The 24,350-nt window shown below is 36.5% G+C and overlaps 1 protein-coding gene and 1 long non-coding RNA gene across 3 annotated transcripts in view; both read right to left on the bottom strand.

The window, feature by feature from the left end:
* Nucleotides 1–2,639: 2,639 nt before the first annotated feature.
* Nucleotides 2,640–24,350, bottom strand: part of LOC307027623 (deoxynucleoside triphosphate triphosphohydrolase SAMHD1-like) — a 53,314-nt gene continuing 31,603 nt past the window's right edge. The window contains exons 1-17 of one of the 2 annotated variants that reach the window (XM_079695906.1): nt 14,312–14,486; nt 14,071–14,131; nt 13,854–13,917; nt 13,563–13,723; nt 13,251–13,366; nt 12,996–13,063; nt 10,003–10,149; nt 8,911–8,988; nt 8,501–8,673; nt 8,171–8,309; nt 7,997–8,088; nt 7,768–7,883; nt 6,737–6,870; nt 5,261–5,362; nt 4,344–4,448; nt 4,115–4,229; nt 2,640–3,351 (exon numbers count right to left, since the gene is read on the bottom strand). In XM_079695906.1, the coding sequence (XP_079552032.1) occupies nt 3,317–3,351; nt 4,115–4,229; nt 4,344–4,448; nt 5,261–5,362; nt 6,737–6,870; nt 7,768–7,883; nt 7,997–8,088; nt 8,171–8,309; nt 8,501–8,673; nt 8,911–8,988; nt 10,003–10,149; nt 12,996–13,063; nt 13,251–13,366; nt 13,563–13,723; nt 13,854–13,917; nt 14,071–14,131; nt 14,312–14,405 (1,800 nt within the window). In that variant the 5' untranslated portion in view covers nt 14,406–14,486 and the 3' untranslated portion in view covers nt 2,640–3,316. Of the gene's footprint in view, nt 3,352–4,114; nt 4,230–4,343; nt 4,449–5,260; nt 5,363–6,736; nt 6,871–7,767; nt 7,884–7,996; nt 8,089–8,170; nt 8,310–8,500; nt 8,674–8,910; nt 8,989–10,002; nt 10,150–12,995; nt 13,064–13,250; nt 13,367–13,562; nt 13,724–13,853; nt 13,918–14,070; nt 14,132–14,311; nt 14,487–24,350 lie in introns of those variants that run through there. The other variant, XM_079695907.1, reaches the window with a different exon arrangement.
* Nucleotides 22,511–23,906, bottom strand: LOC307027632. The gene is made up of 3 exons (XR_013804698.1): nt 23,824–23,906; nt 23,653–23,725; nt 22,511–23,300 (listed from the first exon to the last, which is right to left on the bottom strand). It is a non-coding gene; the product is annotated as an uncharacterized lncRNA (long non-coding RNA).

Below are 24,350 nucleotides of genomic sequence, written 5' to 3'. Positions count from 1 at the left end.
TGTTAAACTGTAGTTGCTGATAACATCAGAAGCCTCGATAAAAAAAGGACATAAATGGTATCTTACTGGTGGCTGCTTTTCTTAGTGTCATTAAGATGATATAACTTAATTTATATTTTCCACTGTCAGGGGTTAGGACCCATATCCAGAGCTAAAAGGACAACGGTTCAGGGTTTTAAAGGCAACAAAAATAAATAAACGCTTCTTTAAGAACATATAGGCATGCTTTTATAAAAAAAAATAACGGATCTCATGCTCTCTTTTTACATTCTCCACTTTAGTGCCTGTCTTTACACCTCCCCTTCCAAAAAAGCCTAGTTTGCTCTGATTGGCTTGCAGAAAAAATAGCAATGGTAGTTCTCAAAAGTATATTTTAATGAGCTTGCATTGTGACATCAGAAGGGGGGGATACATCTGAGTGGCTTGTTGAATCTCATGTTTTCTGACCAAGGCAGCCCACTAAAACGTTCTGGTTTGTCTGATTTGTGGCTTGGTTGGCACTTATAAAAATACTTATTATGTATAAAAGATCTCATGATATGTCCCCTTTAAAGACATGTGAGGCAAATAGGTGACAAAACAACGAAGTGCAAACAAATCAGTGAGGAGCTGACATGGACTCATCACACTACCAAAACAGCTCGACAGCGGCTCTTCTTCATCCGCAGGCTGAGGAGGTTCAACATGGACTCCAGGATACTCTGCAACTTCTACAGATGCACCATAGAGAGTATCCTGACTGGCTGCATCACGGCCTGGTACAGCAGCTGCACTGCCCTCAATCGTAAGACTTTACAGAGGGTGGTGAAAACTGCACAGAACATCAGGACGGAGCTGCCATCCATGGAGGACCTTTACCTCCCAGCGGCTCAGGAAGCAAGCTCTCAGGATTACAAAAGACCTCCATCACCCAAGCCACAAACTGTTCTGTCTGCTGCCGTCTGGCAGGCGGTACCTTAGCATCAGGACTGAAACCACCAGACTCAGGGACAGCTTCATCCCACAGGCCATAAGACTATTAAACACCTGAACTTGAAACAACATCCATAACATTCATCTGGCTGCAACTTAAAAAAAAGTATATATTATTTCATATTCCAATCACTTGTATTATAGACTCTTATTGCACTATTTCACTATTTTTCTTTTTGTATTGACTTGTACTATATTTTTTCTGTTTTCCTGTTTTATTGTGTTGCACTGTTGGTGGAGCCTGGGACCTAAGATTTTCATCGTCATAACTACACTGTAGCTATGTACGTATGACTAATAAAAGCCTTGAAATGTATGGGTAACATATATAAGTATTAAATACAATAAAGTATTTTAATATAAAAGTGTTCTTTACAGAATAAATCATATCACAGTATATCTGCTGATAGTCTTTAATGATTAATGTTGCAGCTGGAAATTGTGCTTTATGTATTGCCAGTTTACGTAATCCATGATCATTTACTTGTTTCTTTTATATATTTTGTTTTAATTTTATGAATCTGCAAAGTTACTAGCAACGAAAGCTGTCGAAAAATGTTGAGTAAAAAATACAGTATTTGATTTAAGAATGTAATGAAGTATAAAGTAACATGACATTGAAATACACTGCTCATACTGTATAACCTGGTTTGAAGTAGAAGAAAAATCACAACATGCAGAATACTCCATCGTCTCTAGGCCCTTATTTTGTATAAAGGAAAACTCCAAACTAACAACAAAACAGTAGAAGTAAGGAAATACAATAGTATGGGTAGGCAATATGGACACTATTATTTTGGTTTGTATTTTTATAATATATGATATATATTCTATAAAATGTTTGTTGATAAAATAGTTAGGATCATCTGTTTTGACACATCCAGTGAAATGAATAACACCGTAAGGTTTAAATCCACGATTATCACCCTGAATTGTCACGATCTGTTTGTGGTGTGTTTGGTCTTGTTTAGATCTGTCTTTGGTTTTCTGTCTGTGTGTGTTCCCTCCTACCTGTTTACTTGATTGTGTTCACCTGTTGCCCCTTTGTTTTCTCCTCCCTCCTCACCTGTCTCTTGTTTCGTTGATTAGTCTTGTGTGTATTTAAGTTCTGTTTTTGTTGTCTGTCATTGTTGGTTCGTCGTTTGTCTGTGACTGTGTTCACCGGGGAGTGTTCTGGTTTTTGACGGTAGCCTTGAAATAAAGGATTTTTCTGTTAAATCTGCGTTTGGGTCCTGCTTACTTCACTCACCGTAACACTGAATGATGGTCCGATTAAACCATAATAAAGGGAAATATCATAAAACAATACGGCAGGAAGATTAACATCGTCTCACGGTACATTTTACATGTATTGTCATATAGCCCAACCCTGCAATGAGCATCCTATATAGAAATAAATCATCATTGCAGCTCTAATATAGTGAGTTATGTACCAGTAGATTTTTGGTATTAAATGGATATTGAAGTGTGTGACTGTGTGAGATACGCTTCTTCGAATATTCCCTTAGATGAATTATCTCAGGGTTTTGCAAAAAAAAGAATCTGTCCTAGTGATAATTGTTGAAGAATTGGATAAGCAACTCCATATCTAACTGAATTCAAATCGCTGCTGAATTATTTTGTTGGATCAGTAAAATGGCACAATGACACACAATAATCACAACATGTAATTGATTTCAAATTAAGAAGAAACACTTTTTTATTAACCCAATCTCAACAGCAACAAAGTTAAAAACAATGTTCTAAGTTTTCCTCAAAAGTCCCATGATGACAAATCACAACATTTTCACACCATGACCATAAACAGAAATATACCCTAACTTAACCACATTCATACAGATGGTTACATTGAAGGAAGCAAGCTATATTGTATAACTATAGTATGAATAGTAATATATAGTTGTAATAGTAATGATATTGATTTCATATTGATAGATTAAAAACAAAGACATATACCCAAAACAATCTAATATCTAATCAGGATACCACATTAATTCACACGATAGATATCTTAAACAAACACCTCTAAATATTTAAAATCCCTAAATCACACCTAAACTTACATTTGAAATAGCCATAATATGGTATTAAACAGTGATTCTTAATTAAAGCTGATTTGAAATGATCACATTTGCACTTAGATTAGTGTATAATATTAAACAGGGCTCTAAAAACTGCATATATGGCCCAATTGTGCATAATGCATCCTAATTCACTTTTAAGTCGTTAAGTCACTCATTTGATCAAATTTCTCGATCACCTTCAATCGGTATGAACCAAGGAGTGCCAGGAAGTGTTTTCTTTATTTGTTCAGATTTAACTTCCATTTTCCAAAACTTCCGATTCATCGAGATTCTGTGACGTGAGAGTCGCTCCACACTGCATGTAAATAAAGAAAGACAAGTGTATCAGCATTACCAAGAGCAGAGCTGCAACTATCTTTACTGAAGCATGGTGCTCGTCTACAGTGGAGCTACATTATTAGTAGCTCCACAGAAAAATAGATCCAGCTTCTCACTTCTCACTTTACTTAAAGACGTAACCTTTGTCTTTACTACATATTACAGACATTTCCCCCATTTTCTTAAATTATAATAGTAAACTAATTGAGGAAGTAATCGCTACTTAATCAATGATTCAAATAATCATCAAGCAGCAGGCATAGATGGTTTTAACTCCAGAGGCAAGATCAATGTGCAATTGAACGGCAATTGTATCCTTGAGATCTGACGAGATGTAATGAAAGTATGTATTCCTCCTCACCTGCTCATGTCCATATACTAATACTCATACTGTACATTTTATACTGTACTACTATGATATAATATCACTGCCATTAAATAAAACCTTCTGCCTTATTTTAAAAAAATGTTGGTGCAATATGCCTTCATTTGACAGTTGTAGTGGAGGTAGATATGTTTGTAAAGAGAGTATGGGAATGACTTGCAGTAGGCGGGCCATCTATTCCAGACTTTCAAACTAGAATGTTTTTCTTACACCTGTGTAAGTGGTCCAGCCAACTAGGAAACAAACTAAGATTTTCTGCTCAGGGCATTGGACTTCTATTTGACAACTACTGTAACTACTGGGCTATAGGCAGTCCGATACATTCTATGTTTAATATCTTAGATATACATATTACCTGGATTCAACTGTTCAAAGTGTCCCCTGGCAGCTTCCAGACTTTTAGGATCAATTTTTTTGCTGTAAACCCTGAAGAGCGTCTCAGAGAACTGCACTGGGAGAAGCTTGGACACCTGAAAAGAATGATAGCAGCATAAATATAATAAAAATTACATAACTGAGGTTTCCCTAAAGAGAAATACACAAAAAAAGATGAAGATTGAGATTTTTGTCATCATTGTTCTGACCTGTTCTCTCTTGATTTTGAATGTTTGGGTAGGGTTTTTCTTGCTGTAGAAGTCCATACTCTCGATGGGGTCCTCCGCCCCACTCCCATAGTCCATAGTAGCAGACTAGAAGAGAAGGTTGAGACAGAAGCCTTTTCTTAATTCAAAAGTAAATCAACGGCTTGATGATTGTCTGGCTTGATGATTGTCTTGGTTTGATGATTTTCTCTCTTTTAAACTTCAGGTCAATAACCTGCTTCAAAAGTTGAGGGTTAGACTAGGTTTCTTTTTCAGAAACAAGTCCTGTTTCTCTTTTGAAGCCAGGAAAAGGCTAGTCACTGTGACCTTTTTACCTGTGCTGGACTATGGTGATTTGTTGTATATGAATGCACCTGCCCATTGCCTGAACAAGTTAGATGCCGCCTATCACAGTGCACTGAGATTTGTCACAAATTGTAAAGCACTTACATCGCATGTCTGAGATCTGAGATCGCATGTCTGAGATCGCATGATGTAGACTTTTTAGATGTGCCAAGAGCAAGGACTGTCTTAGGTAAGACAGCTTTTATGTGCGCAGCGCCACTTGCTTGGAACAGTCTACAGCTAAAATTGAAACTGAACAATTTTATTCCTCTGAATGTTTTTAAAGCAAGTCTAAGTGAAATGCTCTTTGAAACTATGGGTATTTGTAAATGTTGATATGTATGTAAATGTAGCTTGTAAATATGTTGTTTGATATCCTCTATTGTTTTATGTTGTTTTATGTTTCATGTGGAACCTAATTGCTGCAGGTCTCCCTTCAAAAATAGATCTATGATCTCAATGGGACCAATCTGGATAAATAAAGGTTTGAAATGAAATGAATGGAGATGGCAGTATCTAAAAAACAAAACAATTTGAAGATTAGCGAAGCAAAAGTAAGTACACGAAAAACTTACCAAAACGACAAAGTCCTCCTGTGTCAGCCCGTCAGCCTGAGCTCCCTCTCGTGGGAATGGGAGAGCTGCAGCCAGTTCCTCTTTCAACTGAGGTATGTCATCCTTAAATACGAAGGACAAAGGTTGAGAAGTGAGAGATTACATTTACATTTGCAGTTCTTTCCATCGTGATAAAACACAGTAAGAGGAGGTCCACATTAAGCAGGTAAATACAAATCAAACATCTTTGTTTCTCGGTTTTGGCTGTCTATCCAAACTCAAACTAAAAATTTGCTCGCACCTGACAACAGGCCTTTTAAAAACAATGTATTAGAATGTATTCTTGATGCAAACCTTTTACAGTCTATTGGAAACATAGAGTGTTTGCAAAAGGATAATGTAAGGATGCCCAGTTGCTGTCAGGGGTCTGTGTGGCAGTTTATTAAACGTTTATATTGCTTCATAATTTCTGTGTAATCTCTCATTTTATATGTCAGTTTAGCAGGTCATATCACACAGCAATTGTTTTTAATCAGTATTAAAGATTGTTTTGTCACACCCCACACAATGATAAGTTAATCATTTTATCATTGATTATGTCATACTGTTGACATAATTATTAGTCAGGCACCTGACTCAAACCTTACAAGATGTTGGCTTTGGAGCGCAGATTTGTTCATTTCCAGATAAAATGATGCCATCTCTTTTATTGTTCATTGATGGCGTAGGTCTCTATAAAAACCACCCGGAATAGTTACTGTGAACGCAAGGCTTTTTTTACGCAGTGGATTACTGTGGATGTAGTCTAAGTGATATGTGATCCTCATCCTATGATCTTTCTTGCTCATATGGCATAGCATCTCTAAACAACAATTCTAGGATAGTCTGCTTAAAAGCCAGGTGCAATACGAAAAGAGGCAATGTAAAGTGATAGAGACAACAGAAACAAGCAATGTGTTCTTCCACCACAATAGTCGCATCACATTCAGCTCTGTTTTAACAAACTTTACTTTTGTAATAATCAGAGACAAATTCAAAAGGGGACTGAACCGATTTTGCTAAACTTAGATTAGATTAGATTAGAAACCTTTGCAAATGAGACAAAAATATGGAATGTAATTCTCAATCACCAGCAAAGTTTGCCAAGCAAAAAGCGTTACTCAACTTCTGATACTTGTATGTAAAGAAATAAGGTAACATACATTTGAAGTAAAATAATTTGTGGTAACCGAAGGCGTGTCTGCTCAAACTGAGATAGGATGTAATGAGAGTTGTGTCATGAAACATAAATTAATTAAGCTTTCCTGAGTTACATTTTTTAAATACATTAAGAAAATAACTGTTATTTAAAACAAATTAAGGTTACGCTTTTGCCCCCTCCTGCCTTAATCTCTTTTGATGAAGAGATGACTCATCTTTTTTCCTGCTGTGCGATCCCTTGAGATAATTGATTACAAATATGTGATGTAATACAGGAACAAATATATCACTGCACACCTTGTTTGGGGTTCCTTTATGCCTGATTTCACCCAGAAACCTGTAGTGTTTACGTTCAACGATCTTTGTTAGAATCTCCTTTGCCTTTTTGAGATTATCCTCTGTGGAGTTGAGTATTTGGTCAAATACACAATCTAAAGGACAAACGGGACAGAAGAGCAAGTTAGAAAAACTAAGTCACTGACACTGTAAGCTGAGAAGCAGTTGTTCTACTTTAATTTGTTCTTAAAATTATGAGAAACACTCCATGACCAAATTTCAGAAAATTGCATTTGCTAAACCAAATTGTCTGTTAATGTCATCTGTAACCAGAATGGCAAGTTTTTGTTTCTCCGTGAGCTGAAGAGCATTACTTTGAATCTAAATTGCCAATGGTTGTGTCTTAACTCAACCTTTACAAAACCAAAAACATAAGTGTAAAGGTGTAAGGAAAGGATTAAATGGTGAGTTAACCCTATCTGCCCTAATGTGCCTGTTGTCATTAGCATGTCCTTGTTGCATGCCCTGGCCAAAGTCGTTACCCCAGTAAGAGCATAAGGTTTTCAGGTGAGTTTATTTTGTTGTGTTGTTAAACATACTAACAAGATAAAAAGGAATATGTACCACCAAAATGATCATTTCTGCATTAACAGTACTCAAACAGAAGACTAGTTCCCCAGTGCAACTGATTATGCAGAAGTGTTTTAAATACTAAGTTTCCCCCCCAAAGAAGTGTTGGATACCCGAGACATGGAGTATAGTGCATACATTTGTAAACAGATGTTAGATATTGTTATGCTATGTTTAATTAAATTCTTCAATAGTTTTCTCGTTTTTTTTAATACTTCATTCACCGTGAGGACCTGCTTGAAAAACAACGTTTTCTACACCATCTTCTTCTACATAGATCATAGTGAGGATTTAGGCTTTTTAGAGGAGTGTTTGTGAGAGCCTGTATCTCTAATGGATCAAAAATACATAGTTGGTTTATGAATAATGCTTTGCTTTATTGTTATAATACAAGCTCACAGCACAAAGTTGTTTCTGCTGACCTGTCAGCTTGGTGTAGGCCTCCATGTCATCTATGGCTGTGGAGAGGGTGAACATCGTCCCTTCTGAGCCTTCAATCTGGATGTGCTCGTCTGCCTTTAAAAAGGCCTCTGCAATCCTGTATCAAAGTAATATGTTATCATTTTTATGCTAACCATACAAAATATTTGATTATGAAGCAAATTAAATTATTAAAATCAGAGTACCAACGTGAGAAGGGAAGATACTCACATATACTCTATGATCTTAACCACTTTGTGCTGGTAGGCTCTTCTGTGGAGAGAGTACCTCGTGTGGAACAAGTCATAGAGATTGTTCACCTCCTGATAACAGAATTATCTAAACGTTACCACTAGTCATTTACATAGATTGCTGTTATAAAAGCAGATGTCACAAAATCAGCACCTTGTCTCTACTGCAGATGTGCCTCTGCCTGTCCACCTCCAGCCCGTCCACCTTCAGCCTGTCCACGTCACACACCCTGGCAAACTTTATGAAGCGGCCATGGTCAAAGTTGTTCTTGATGCCCAGGTGGTAGCTGTCCCTGATAGGAGACAAAGGAAAGACAAGTAAAGAAAATGTGCTTATTACAAAAACTCATGTAAGACTCCAGGAGAATGCTACATGTTCTTTAATAACCGGGACTATGTTATAAATGTGTATTATTTATTGGTTTAATACACATTTGTTTTATCGCATTAAAAAGTGAACTGTAGCTGTTGAACCAAGCCCCACCTGGCAAAGTAGTCAAACTTGTCCACATCAATTCCGCTTGTTTTGTTGGCCACAATCTCATAGAGGAAGGACTTCTCCTTTGGACGGCCTTCATATGGCCACTGTGGAGATGACTGCACAGAGTGCAGTGTTTCCTCTAGGTTTACTGCCTTGGCAGAGTGCTGCTCGGGTACCTTGAAAAAAAAAATCGGGGCACCCACATTTTTTTTATCCTTTGGAGCAGAGAGAGGGGCTGTGGATTATTGTTATCGTACAGTAACAAAGTATTTGTACATTAAAAAGTAATAAAGTACAGTGTTACACTGTACTTTATTACTTTAATTCAAACTGTATTCCCTTCTTATCATGTAGCCTACACTTCTTCATTTCATTGATACATTTAAATCACCTGACTACAGCATATAACATACCTGCTGCAACCCTGTGCTGCTGCTGCTTCTCTCTGCCTCATCCTCTGTTGCTGGAGGCAGCTCCACCTCATCTGATCTCTGATATGAAAGCAATCGTGTTATGATCATATTGAGCTATTGGTGTGAGTCTAACAAACAAGCAGTCTGCTTGTCATACATTGCTGACGATACATTTTAAGTGGCAATTTGTTGAGTCACTGCCGCTAAATGTCTGTAGCATCAAGCTAGCAAATCCTGCATTAGCCTCACATCAACAAGTGACAGAACATCCAATTATCCTGAGCTAATTTACTGAATAAAACAACTCACATCTCTTTTCGTCACGTCTTTTTTTTCACCCAACTCATTAGACTATTCTTCTGCTGGCGTTTGATTGTTGTTTTCTGTCAAATTCAATACTGTAGTTCAAAACCGCGGTACCTGCTCACCATCTGTGAGCTATTTTTAGAATGCGCACGCTACGTTCGTTGTCGCGTTCGCGCGCGTCCACCTGGGCAGGCTGTGTGTGTCCTTCTCCTGTGACGATAACGGCTTGCGGTTAAAAAATAATAATAAACAAAATTGAAACTGGGGGGACACACAAACGGGCAGACTGCAGAGCTGTTGTTCTCCTCCTTTCCTCCGCTTTTGTCTCTGATTGTGAGTGTGTGCATTCTCGTGTGTGTGTGTGTGTGGGGGGGGGGGGGGGGAAGCCCCGCCCTTCAGAAACAGAGCGGAGGGAGAATGTGAATACGCAAGGCTGTGGACACTGAAACATGCACATTGGATAAATAACATAGGCGTTTAGTTTATTTAATAAAAGAGCACATGTTCAATGTGAAAGTGACCGTAGATATATTACTTCAGTTGCAATTTGGTGCTATATATATATATATATATTTTTAAATAATAAAAAAAAAAAATGTAAATTAAAAAAAAACAAAAAAAAAACACCTTGAATTTTCAGGCAGGGCGCGGGGCTCCGTTGGCAGGGCGCAGCGCCCCGCCAAGACAATGGTAGGGGAAACACTGGGTGACTGGCATTAGACATTGGCTATTGTAGCAATAACGAAGATAATGTTGATATCATTAGATTCAAATTGCATGACTCACTTCCTCTTGTGTTTTCGGGGGTTTAATCATCTCTCCGATGAAGACCAAGTCATCGGACAGCTCCAGGCCATATTTCTCCATCATCTCCTTCAGATCCCCATTGGATTTCACCAGGCGGTCGAACATTTTTACAGAGGCGTCCTCATGCTGCAAGGTACACAAATGCATTGATATATTAGAATGAGAATTCAAAGTGATAAAAATGAAGAATGACTCACTGTTTAAATAGAAAGAACCTGGCTTTGCCAAAAACATGACAGTTTACATTTACCAAATGACAGGTCCAAAACTTACATAAGGCCAGTGTGCTCTGTAAAGCACACAGCCTGGTTTGCACCGCTCACTCTATCCCACATGTTTCACCACTCCCACTCTTTTCATACATGTTTTTGCTGATATTTAACACAACTGTAATGGTTATTTAAACTGAATAAGTCAGAATAACATCCATTAATATCCAATACATGTTGTGAGGGCTACAAGCCCCCAAAAAAAACACACATACTAAAGGTTATGCTTTGTGTTTTACATCAGACATACAGACACATTTATTTGAAACAGCTGTATTTTTGCTAGATTGAGTGCACGCAATCTTGTTTAAAACTGCCAGCACCACCATTTGGTAGAGAACGTTTCGCGTCTTGATATCTTGTTGAAAAAAAAAAAAAAAAGTTGAACTCCATCTGATTCAGCCAGCTCTACCCTTTGGTTGACATGTTATGCACAAAACAACCTCTAGATGTCACTGTGGTTCAAACAGAATGCTCTTCAGCTAGCTTCAACTGAGAAAGTTGGCAATGCTAAAAATCACTGCTGAAGAAATCACTCTTCTGGGTCAACTTTTGTAAGGTAACCATATCATTTGACATATTTTAGTGGCAGGGCACTGACTGAACATAATTAGATAACTTGATGCACAAAAAAAGTTTTAACAAGGGTGTAATTATTTTTTTGAAAATGTGCTCAACCAATCCGTCGAATTGGCCTTTTATGGTAAGCTAGCAATATGACTTTTTCAGAGTTTCAGAGATGTTTTCCAATAAAATATGGTAAATAAATGGCTAGATTCATGGTAATATTACTAAATCTAGTACTGCCTTATGAGTCTCAGAGTGAAAGAGTGATCATTTATATAGCATCTTTAATGAATGGCATTCAGCCCAAAATTGCACACAGATGAGCAAGTTAGGCCAACACAGGATATGGACATGTGCTGTTAGGCCAGTGGTTTCCTGTTAGGCCAATTCAGCATATACAGTAAGATGAGCAAGTATTTATCATGAAAAACACTTTACATGACTTTTTTCCATTTTTTTTTTTTTACAATTATAATTGATTATCTTTTATGAATATGTCTGGTTGTATATATTGCTCATTTTCCATAAAAGAAACAAATGTATTTGAGTTTGTGTTTTATTTGAGTTTGATGCATACACATACTGTACTGTATATTATGATTACCATAGAAGGCCAGCTCGACCATTTGGTAGAGGCTCATAAAAACAAAACTGTGTGGTCAGTCAAAAAAAAAAAATGTGTTTCTGCTTATTTGTGGCCCATTTGATAAGAAAATGTAAAAAAATAATTTTTCCATAGCTTTTTTCTTGGTCCGGCAGTTAAAGGGTTAAAATATCTATTGTTAATTGTGTTGTGTGTAATCCTATTCTTTCAGCTCACCTTGCTCCTGGCAAAAGGCCGAGCTGAGGAAAACCACCTGCCTTTATAGATGTGTCAACTAACTGGACTACGCCATTCCTCTCAAACCCTGAGGGGTGTTTAGAGAGGCCACTCCATTTAAGCGGTTTAAGCCACCTCTTTTTAGAGCCTATTCCCCCTGCACGCAACAATGACTGGCCAGTAGGGCTATACATTCCTGCAGTGTGGAGATGAAGGGGGGTGTGTGAGTTGCTCTTGGGCAGAAGAACACACAGGATGTCACCCATTTTTGTGACGTTTTGTTTATCCATTAATGCTAGATTGTGTCTGTTTATATCATTAATAGGCTAGAATGAGTGATCTGTTTGCAAACACTTCATAGACATGTTTTTATATATCCAAGACCTATGATATTGCCTAAAAATAGCATGATAGGTGGCCTTTAAATTGATAATGTTGTCTATTTTCACTTTTATTCAACTGAAACACCTGAATTAGGAGTACAAATATATATATGAAAACCTTTCAAGAAGTTCCTGGAAGAATTCAGACAAAGGTAGTTATAATATCCTTTGAGATAGTACCCTGCATGTGTCTCATAATACCATGAATGCCACAACTAATTGTGCTTAAAGGAATAGTGCATAATTTTGGAAAGGATTATGCTTTATTCCATGTGTAATAAGATACGATCATTATTTATTGACAGATCAAATCTGAAATCTTTCTTGCATCATAGCAGCTCTATTTGCAACATCAAACAGGGACAAATATTAAGACACGACACAAGGAGACAAACATTTAACATAACAATCACTGAAGAGAAAACATGCTTAAGACCCTCTAGCGCACATTATACCTGGGATTTAGCTCTGTATGTAATTTGAGGATGGACTGGTGCACAAAGGAGTGCTTCAGTCTAACTTTATTAAATTGTGGGACCCTGTACCTCCGACTGTTTAGATCAAACATAAGATAAGATAGTACTTTATTGATCCCAATTTGGGAAATGTTTGAAAACATGTTGGGGATCAGAGATGTTGATGGCCAGCCTCACTACGGTATTATAGTAGGTTGATTCATAGAATTCCTCACAGGGGTGACCTACAATCTTTGAGAAGATTTTCAACTAGTGGAGCAGTTTTGACTTTAAGGCGGAAGACAAGCACTTGTTCCGTGTAGTATTGCAATACGGTAGAACAGTCAAAATCAAAGATCGAAAAAAACATGATCAGATCATGACATGCAGCTGCTGGCTGGGTTTTATAAATGCGTTTTATTTCTGTTGTTGGGTATAATGTCACACAATACAGACAATAGGAATAATAACTGCTCACCTTCCAGGTTCTATTTGTTGCTTTGGGGATGAACATTTGATCAAACAGATGGGAAAAGGGTCCATGTCCTATATACGGAGAAAAATAAATATTTTTAAACAAATGGTGCTGGCAATAAAACCAACGGAAGTGAGACATTTTAACATTCTGTATATATATTGCATTTTTGATTATTCTTTTTTCACAGTGTATGTGAGAAAAACATAAATAACTAAACCTTATCACAAATTAAAGTGAAAGATGTGTATCACTCACCCAGGTCATGGCATAGCCCAGCGATCTGAACACAAAGGATGTCTCTGTCAGTGATGTTGAGTTCTGGCTGCTTTTCCTTCAGAGCTTTCACAAGCTCTCCTGCTAAGTACGCCACCCTTCACCAAAGCATAGAGCACACAACAATAAAAAGTCATCACACAATTACCACTTGAGTGTCCTGCTGCAGAACAGGATACGCAATTTGTTTTAAACTGTTTATTAGGTGCTGCCATATGTAAATACAGTTCATTTAAAGCAAACAAGTCTTCACTTAATGTTGATTTTGATAACATTAACACACATTGGACATACCCAATTGAGTGTTCAAAGCGGTTGTGGGAGGCTCCAGGATAAACCAAATAGCCCGCTCCCAGCTGCTTGATGTATCTTAATCTCTGGAATTGAGGCGTGTCGATGATTTTGACAAGAAGAGGGTGCAACTCCATACTTCCGTGGATTGGATCATTAAACACCTAACAGAATACGTACAACAAAAAACCTGTCAAATGATGACCCTAAAAAGTACAACTAAAAAGCTCAATTTCTTCTGAAGGCCCTGAACATGGAGTGTGAAGCAATAAATAAAAAAAAATATGATATCACCTTGGGAGCTACTGGCCAGATCTTCAAGATACTGTCCAAGATTTTCTGACGATCCTCAGGTGGACTAAAGAAATCGTGAAAAAAAAATAGTAGGTTATAAGTTATAAGTCAAGCCAGGGGGAAGTTGTTGCACCAAATTAGCGCCACACTTCCTTCTTTTCAGGATGTTATATATTTGTTTTAATTGCAACTTGGTATGACAAGGGATGATACTCACTCTATGCCCATCTCAGTCAGAACAGCATCATTGAACTCCCGCAGCTTGATAACAGACTTTTCTGGGTAAATGAAGATGCAGTGAATTACAGTCCTGTATCACATTGCATTTTTTATGACAAGTTTATAAGCTAAGTTAAATTAAAAAAAACGAAAGCATTTATTTTCTACAGCTTAGTCTATTAGGCCAACGATGGTATAAAACCTAATCATCAATTTAAATGACCAAACCACAAACTTACCTTCAAATTTATCTGCCCACTTTTCAAGTCCATTTTCTTTCAGTAACTTACGCATATCCGCCATGCTCATTTCCCCATAGTTTTTTGACGCCATTGACAATGTTTTCTGTGTCTAAGTAACGATAGAAGACACAAATGATGTCGCTCCCTAATACAGCTGATCATGAAACATCTGCACAAATATGCTCCGGCTTTGAGAAGTACCTGGCTTTTATGTCTCTACCACACCCATCCGATTGGTCACTGCCCATAAAGGGTAATTATTTTGTGATAACTATACAACCAACAGGACAGCTTAATAATAACAACAAAACCAAAGCAAGTTTTTCAATAAGACTTGCCAACAAATTCTTGACTAGCTAAGGTACAGGATGCTGGATCTACTTCATAGACAAACAAAGGTGTCACAATAGAGCGGTACATCACATTGGCTCTTTTTGCTGCTACTTTGACAACATGGTTGCCACCGGCTTTGTTTTCGTGCTGTTGATGCCAATTTTCTTTCTTTATTTGGTGTTTTGATGAACAAAGACTGAGGTAGATTTTCGCCTAGCAAATTTTCCATCCAAATGAAGCACCATTTCTAAATACATTTTAGATACATTTGACTACTTGTATTTGTGATGACTCAAAATCAACTAGGATTAATACATGTGCAAAGTGTCTAATAGATAAGTAGTAAATGATCGATTTAACATAATAAATAGAAAATGTTGTTTCATAAGGCCCAACGAGAACAAACATGAGGCAGAATCTAAACAGGAATGTGTAAAAACATGCTGAATCATTAAACCTCTGATAGAACCAAAAAAAGCCACACCTAGTTTTTGTTTATCTAAAAACAATACAAGGAGAAACACCGGTTCTCTTGCACGATCTGTGAACTAGTTTGTCTTCATTTCATACGCAATCTTCCTGGCAGTAAAGCTTTTATTTTAGAAAGTGCACCGGAATGCTCACTCATCATAAACAATGAAACAATAAACTTTACTTGCCCCTTGTATGTTATTGTATGTACTAATACACTAGTAAAAAGTTACAGATACAACCTAAAGCAAGAGAGAGAGAAAGAGAGAGAGAGAGAGAGAGAGAGAGAACACACGTGTGTTGAAGTGTAATTGTATCACTGTGTATATATATATATATATATATATATATATATATATATATATCTATGTATATATATCATTAATATGTAACAATTTGAAATCTATGTTAATGTTGTTTGTATATCATATTATTGTGTAATTATTTTTGTATTTTGATGCTTTAGCAACATTGTTTCTTTTAACTTTCATGCCAATAAATAACCTAGTTATATGTTGGCTTATCTCTACCAGCAACACCATTAAAATACTGCTTCACATAAATGCATCAGAAATAATCATTCAAAATGTTCTAGATAATAATATAAAAATCATTGGCCATTTGTTTACAAGTATGTGGCAGTTTGGTACTTTGAGTTCATATTGTGAATACCAAATTAGTGCTTTCACTTTGCTGTTTAGTAACTTTAACTTATAGGTAAAACATCTGAATACTTCTTCCAGCTCTGTATCACAGTAGCTTCAAGGTGCTCCCAGGTGACACATTTCCATTAGAGGAGAATTGAATATCAAACTCAATTGTTTTTGATTAAATGCAGATAGAGTGCCACAGTGACACGTCCTAAAACCCAGAAGTAAACTCCTTCCGGTTCCTTCGACAAAAACCAATGCAATTTCTCCATAGGATTTTCTAATCATAATTCTATCGATCATAAATCTATCGATTAGATTCATGATTCGAAAATCATAAAACAAGGGTAGACATGTGGATATTATCCGGCTGAACAAAACGTGATCTGTCTCTTCAATTTGTGTCAACCGCAGACCTTATTTCCAGCTATTTTCCAAAATCCTATGGAGAAATTGCATTGGTTTTTGTTGAAGGACCCGGAAGTGGTAAAATGCTAACTTGCTTCCAGGTTTTAGGACGCGTCACTGTGGCACTCTATAGAGGCAACTGAACCACACATCAACATCTCATCAATGCATTTCTTCACTTGTCAGTTGTTATTCAAGCTCTCAAACAAACAAGGAGGGCAGTACATCACATTGGCTTTTTTTGCTGCCACTTTGACAACATGGTTGCTACCGGTTTAGTTTTCGTGACGTTGATGCCAATTTTCATTTTTCTCTCTAGTGATTTGGTGATGTGATAAACTAAGAGTGAGGTACATTTTCTATCCAAATGAAGCAACATTTGTAAATAATTTGTAGACAAATTTGACAACACATGTTAGTGCTGTTAGATCTTATTGTCTTTCATTAAATACAGCACTTTGAATTACCTTGTGGTGAAAGGTGCGATATAAATAAACTTGCCTTGCCCAGTGAGGACTCAAACCAACTAGGATTAATACATGTCCAAAGAGTTTATTATGTAAGTAGTAAATGAGAGTAATTTAGCATTGGAATAGAACATGTTATTTCATAAGGCCCAATGAGGACAAACACGAGGCAGAATCGAAAGAGGAAAGTGTAAAAACATGCTGAATCATTAAACATCTGATAGAACAAGAACAAGACACACCTAGTTGTTTCATTTCTAAAAACAATCCAAGGAGAAACACCGGTTCTCTTGCAGGATCTGTGAACTAGTTTGTCTTCATTTCCTACTCAATCTTCCTGGCAGTAAAGCTTTTATTTGATTTTAGAAAGTGCATCAGAATGCTCACTCATAAAGAATGAAAAAATGAACTTTACTTGCTCCTTGTATGTTATTATGTGTAGACAGACACTAATACAAAGTTAAAGATACGAGAGAGAGAGAGAGAGAGAGAGAGAGAGAGAGAGAACACACGTGTGTTGAAGTGTAATTGTATCACTGTGTATATATATAAATATATATCTATATAACTATGTATATATATCATTAATATGTAACAATTTGAAATGTATGTTAATGTTGTTTGTATTATTTTGTATTATTTTTATTATTATGTATTATTGTATTATTGTGTAATTAGTTTTGTATTTTGATGCTTTAGCAACATTGTTTATTTTAACTTTCATGCCAATAAATAACCTAGTTATATCTTGGCTTATCTCTACCAGCAACACCATTAAAATACTGCTTCACATAAATGCATCAGAAATAATCATCCAAAATGTTCTAGATAATAATATAAAAATCATTGGCCATTTGTTTACAAGTATGTGGCAGTTTGGTACTTTGAGTTCATATTGTGAATACCAAATTAGTGCTTTCACTTTGCTGTTTAGTTACTTAAACTTATAGGTAAAACATCTGAATACTTCTTCCAGCTCTGTATCACAGTAGCTTCAAGGTGCTCCCAGGTGACACATTTCCATTAGATGAGAATTGAATATCAAACTCAATTGTTTTTGATTAAATGCAGATAGAGTGCCACAGTGACACGTCCTAAAACCCAGAAGTAAACTCCTTCCGGTTCCTTCGACAAAAACCAATGCAATTTCTCCATAGGATTTTCTAATCATAATTTTATCGATCATAAATCTATCGATTAGGTTCATGATTCGAAAATTATAAAACTAGGGTAGACATGTGGATATTATCCGGCTGAACAAAACGTGATCTGTCTCTTCAATTTGTGTCAACCGCAGACCTTATTTCCAGCTATTTTCCAAAGTCCTATGGAGAAATTGCATTGGTTTTTGTTGAAGGACCCGGAAGTGGTAAAATGCTAACTTGCTTCCAGGTTTTAGGACGTGTCACTGTGGCACTCTATAGAGGCAACTGAACCACACATCAACATCTCATCAATGCATTTCTTCACTTGTCAGTTGTTATTCAAGCTCTCAAACAAACAAGGAGGGCAGTACATCACATTGGCTCTTTCTGCTGCTACTTTGACAACATGGTTGCTACCGGTTTAGTTTTCGTGAAGTTGATGCCAATTTTCATTTTTCTCTATAGTGATTTGGTGATGTGATAAACTAAGAGTGAGGTACATTTTCTATCCAAATGAAGCAACATTTGTAAATAATTTGTAGACAAATTTGACTACACATGTTAGTGCTGTTAGATCTTATTGTCTTTCATTAAATACAGCACTTTGAATTACCTTGTGGTGAAAGGTGCGATATAAATAAACTTGCCTTGCCCAGTGAGGACTCAAACCAACTAGGATTAATACATGTCCAAAGAGTTTATTATGTAAGTAGTAAATGAGAGTAATTTAGCATTGGAATAGAACATGTTATTTCATAAGGCCCAATGAGAACAAACATCAGGCAGAATCGAAAGAGGAAAGTTTAAAAACATGCTGAATCATTAAACATCTGATAGAACAAAAACAAGACACACCTCGTTGTTTAATTTCTAAAAACAATACAAGGAGAAACACCGGTTCTCTTGCAGGATCTGTGAACTAGTTTGTCTTCATTTCCTACTCAATCTTCCTGGCAGTAAAGCTTTTATTTGATTTTAGAAAGTGCATCAGAATGCTCACTCATCATAAACAATGAAAAAATGAACTTTACTTGCTCCTTGTATGTTATTGTGTGTAGACAGACACTAATACAAAGTTAAAGATACAAGAGAGAGAGAGAGAGAGAGAGAGAGAGAACACACGTGTGTTGAAGTGTAATTGTATCACTGTGTATATATATATATATATATATATATATATATATATATCATTAATATGTAACAATTTGAAATGTATGTTGTTTGTATATCATATTATTGTGTAGTTATTTTTGTATTTTGATGCTTTAGCAACATTGTTTCTTTTAACTTTCATGCCAATAAATAGCTTAGTTATATCTTGGCTTATCTCTACCAGCAACACCATTAAAATACTGCTTCACATAAATGCATCAGAAATAATCATCCAAAATGTTCTGGATAATAATATAAAAATCATTGGCCATTTGTTTACAAGTATGTGGCAGTTTGGTACTTTGAGTTCATATTGTGAATACCAAATTAGTGCTTTCACTTTGCTGTTTAGTTACTTTAACTTATAGGTAAAACATCTGAATACTTCTTCCAGCTCTGTATCACAGTAGCTTCAAGGTGCTCCCAGGTGACACATTTCCATTAGAGGAGAATTGAATATCAAACTCAATTGTTTTTGATTAAATGCAGATAGAGTGCCACAGTGACACGTCCTAAAACCCAGAAGTAAACTCCTTCCGGTTCCTTCGACAAAAACCAATGCAATTTCTCCATAGGATTTTCTAATCATAATTCTATCGATCATAAATCTATCGATTAGATTCATGATTCGAAAATTATAAAACTAGGGTAGACATGTGGATATTATCCGGCTGAACAAAACGTGATCTGTCTCTTCAATTTGTGTCAACCGCAGACCTTATTTCCAGCTATTTTCCAAAATCCTATGGAGAAATTGCATTGGTTTTTGTTGAAGGACCCGGAAGTGGTAAAATGCTAACTTGCTTCCAGGTTTTAGGACGCGTCACTGTGGCACTCTATAGAGGCAACTGAACCACACATCAACATCTCATCAATGCATTTCTTCACTTGTCAGTTGTTATTCAAGCTCTCAAACAAACAAGGAGGGCAGTACATCACATTGGCTCTTTTTGCTGCTACTTTGACAACATGGTTGCTACCGGTTTAGTTTTCGTGAAGTTGATGCCAATTTTCATTTTTCTCTATAGTGATTTGGTGATGTGATAAACTAAGAGTGAGGTACATTTTCTATCCAAATGAAGCAACATTTGTAAATAATTTGTAGACAAATTTGACAACACATGTTAGTGCTGTTAGATCTTATTGTCTTTCATTAAATACAGCACTTTGAATTACCTTGTGGTGAAAGGTGCGATATAAATAAACTTGCCTTGCCCAGTGAGGATTCAAACCAACTAGGATTAATACATGTCCAAAGGGTTTATTATGTAAGTAGTAAATGAGAGTAATTTAGCGTTGGAATAGAACATGTTGTTTCATAAGGCCCAATGAGAACAAACATCAGGCAGAATCGAAAGAGGAAAGTGTAAAAACATGCTGAATCATTAAACATCTGATAGAACAAGAACAAGACACACCTAGTTGTTTCATTTCTAAAAACAATACAAGGAGAAACACCGGTTCTCTTGCAGGATCTGTGAACTACACTGAAAGAAAAAGGCCGTTGGATTAACATGATTTTAATATGGAAACCGGTTGCACACATTAAAAACATGTGTACTCAAAACTATTCCATTATGTTAAAGACACACAACTATGTTATGTCAAAGAAACATGAAATTGTTATGTTAATGTGAATATTTCCTTTAATATAGGGATATTCATTTAGCCTATGTTTAACCAACATGACTTTTAAGGTTCACTTTAGCCTTTTAATATACTCAGTATATTTCATTTGTACCTGTTAAAGCCACATTAATGTTTTGTTTAAACTACATGCTATAGTTTTCTGTTTAATCTACCTAGTGCTCAAGGGGTACATAAGATTATTTATTTCTGTGAATAGAGGCACGTCGTACATTCTTCTACAGGATCCATCCTAATCTCTTATATCTACAGCATTTATCATAACATTTAAAAACAAATAGTCAATAAAAACAAACACATTTCTTTGAACAACATTCATGTATTTTTCTCAAAAAATAAAACAATATTAACAACCAGCACACATCCAGATGAGCTTTTGGTTTTTCCATCATGCAGCCCCAGGAGAATGAACAAATACATTGAAAATAAAGAAATAGAAAATGTTTTTGATGCATGTACTGTTGGAGATTTGGAGGATGTTTAAAACCAACCTCGTCTCCGCGTGTCGTTTGATAAGCTGGGTGAATTCGTGAAAAGGAAGGGATTAAGAAACACCAGAATACAAGTTAAACAATAATCTTGCTTTAATGATAAACAGTAACGATACAAATACAAAGAAATCACGAAGCAATCTGCAGAGTACTCCGGGCTCAGGTTCTACCACCGTGTGAGACAGGTCTCAGGAACGGCCGGTGAAAAACAAGAGCGCGAACCAAAGGAAAACACAGTCTTTCATACTAAAACACAGGAGGAGGTGTGTGCCTGCTTTCCCCCAGAGGTCATCTTATTGGGAGAGACCAACACATGGCCTGTCGCACCCAATCAGTGCGACACAGCAGAAGAAACCCGGAAACAAAAAGTCTCTTTCAGTTTGACGAAGAACAGACACCTTTTGGTGTCTGGTACGAACCGGCTCTCAACAACAAGTTTCCTTATCTTATTTCACATCTTGTAGCCAGCACACACATCCCCTTTATGGCCCTTTGTCCCTGAGTCCATCTTCCCCCCTCAGGTTACCACACACAAGTTAAAAGTATGTTTTAAGATATAGTTGTTATAGTTGGCTAAATATACGTAATACATGTTAATTACTTTCATATCAATAATAACGAGGAACACATTACCTATGCTTTTAAGCAGTATTAGAGATGCTTTTCAAATAGTCAAACTTCACACAGGCCTAATATAGAGAACACACTCATTTGTCCTATAGCCCCTCCATTTGTTTGAGCTATTGTTCACATCTTTACTTCAAATAAAAGGTTTCACATTGTATATTTCCAGCTTCCTTTACACATACTGTTATTAATACAAAGTAACCAACCACACATATCTATTGAAAACAAGTCGATTCCCCTGATAATTGACCTGCTGAAACTCTTCGGAATGTGTCCCCTCCCCCAACTCTCTCGTCCCTGTCATAAAAAACTGCTTCCATTTCATATAGAGTAATAAAAGATGTTTAAGCTAATTTCTCCACAATGTTTGTAGCCATTTAGTACCCACACATGAAAGAATAAGAACAGAGGTATAGTTGACCAGTAATCCTGTAGCACATATATTTACTGCAATGAAAACACACACACATCTGCTACAAGATTGTGTAACGCACACCCTTCTTTTACGAGGGAAACATTCCAGAGTTTCGGCACTATCTCCAAATAAGGGTGTCCCCTGCTCCCATCTCTTCTCAAAACACAAGGACTTCACCTCAATACATTGGGGGAGGGAAAAGATACTTTGTCCCTTCAAATTTAACACACATGAATATATATAAGGTGACATTAAAAGGAATATACCAGATTGAACTTTCCTGCCATAACACGTTACTTTAATACTTCAAATAATTCAAATAATCCTTCAGTACATATACATTATTGTGTTAGAACACAGCAAGCAAGCTTAAAGGAAACCATTCTCCCGACCAAAATAAAAGTTTATTGGGCCAAATGGCAAAGAAAGGCTTATTTTTGTAACTCATTCATAGTAAACAATTAACAGAAAATGTCAACGCCTATCCGAAAAAAGGAAATGTTCTTGCAAATCCATTATTTAAATAGTAACCTCCTAATTTGAAAGGGCACTTTAATACAAAAAAGCAATGGCATTGCTTTGGAAAAATACATGGAAGTATAATAATGGCCTGGTTTCTCACCACATTTGCACAAAAGAAAGTATTACAAATAAAAACAAGAACTGACATTTTGAAGTTAGTACATTAGTACAATTAGTACATTCTGAAACACATGACAAGTGGTACATTCTGAAAACACATGACACCAGGAAAAACCCACATTTCTGAAACATGCAAATCAAGCAAAAAGCATGAGCAAAGGAAGTGCAAGACAGTTGTATCGATGAGTCCAGTATGAATGCTGTAAAAGTGCACAATGGTCCATGGCAACAGCTCACTCAAATAGTTTGTTTTTAAACGCTTGGGCTTTCTTGGAGAGCATGTTGCCGTCTAGCTCCATTAACATTTGCTGGAGCACTTCGAACGTGCACTTCAGTTTAGGGGGGTCGTTCAGGTTCATTGCATACATTAGTCCAAACAGCATGGTAGCAGCTAATGCAATGTTGTCCACATCAGTTAGTACCTGTTGGCCTTCCAGGACAATCTGTCCTCTGGTCTCATGGTGGAATTGTGTTTGACAACATAAAGTCCCACTGTAATCCCCTGAATGGACCGCAGAATGACGTCTTCATCTTCTGCCTGCAGAGCGCACAGTCACAAAAGCAACAGAGTGAGATCTAACAAATCAATACATATATATACCCATTACTAAGTCCCTGTGTTTAACAAGTACATTTGGTCAGATTTCAGTACTTTTAAGCCTCCTTGTTATCGGATATACTCCTGTCTGACCTGATACAATTTTTTTCATTTCCTGTATCCATTTTAATTTAAAAGCCCTCTAGCTTTTCAGTGTAGTCTGGCTATAAAACAAAAAACAGGGATGTTCACATACTTTAGGGTTTAGGCTATATACTATGTGGTGTTTCAATAAATACATATTTTAACGCCCAACAAAAAAATCCAAAGCTCAAATATTACTTCTACTGACCACAAACTCTCTCATTGAGGTACACACACAGCCCCTTGAGAAGACAATCCCGGCCTAAATTGACATCATCAACCTAAGGGAAGGGGAATAAGAAAAGAAAGAATCTATTTTGCTCAATGAAATGTGTACTCTATTGACTCGATGTATAATTTTCTTAAAATGAATTCTTACTTGAGTCATGTTTGACATAATACAGTTCAGACGCTGGCCTATCTGTCCTCCTCTCTTCTCAAAAACCTTCAGAAGTTTGTCAGATAGCTGAGAGAGAAATCTTGATTGGAGGGGCAGGGTTGTTATACGCTTAAACTCCACATTTATCAAAGAAAACAAAATATCACAGTCATAAAAATCAGGAAATCATTTCATTTTCTAATGATGTTATGATTGTAGTTGTGTGCTTTCCTCAAAACGATGCACAGAAACTAGTCTATGCATTTGTTACTTCAAGGCTAGCTTATTGTAACTCTTTATTATCAGGGTGTACCAAAAACTCAGTTAAGTTGCTTCAGCTGATTCAAAATGTATTGACCAGAGCACGGAAAAGGGACCACATTACTCCTGTTTTGGCTCTATAGTGAGAATAACTTTTTATATCAAGTACGAACAACCAGGTTAGATTACATTACATTTCATTTAGTTTACATTTTTTTCCAAAGCGACTTAAAATAAGTATTACTGTAATATAAGACTACATATAA

This window comes from Notothenia rossii (genome assembly GCF_949606895.1).
Source record: "Notothenia rossii genome assembly, contig: scaffold_54, whole genome shotgun sequence".
Taxonomy (NCBI): domain Eukaryota; kingdom Metazoa; phylum Chordata; class Actinopteri; order Perciformes; family Nototheniidae; genus Notothenia; species Notothenia rossii.
The sequence above is the reverse complement of the archived record's forward strand: the minus strand, read 5'-3'. Positions and strand labels throughout refer to the sequence as shown.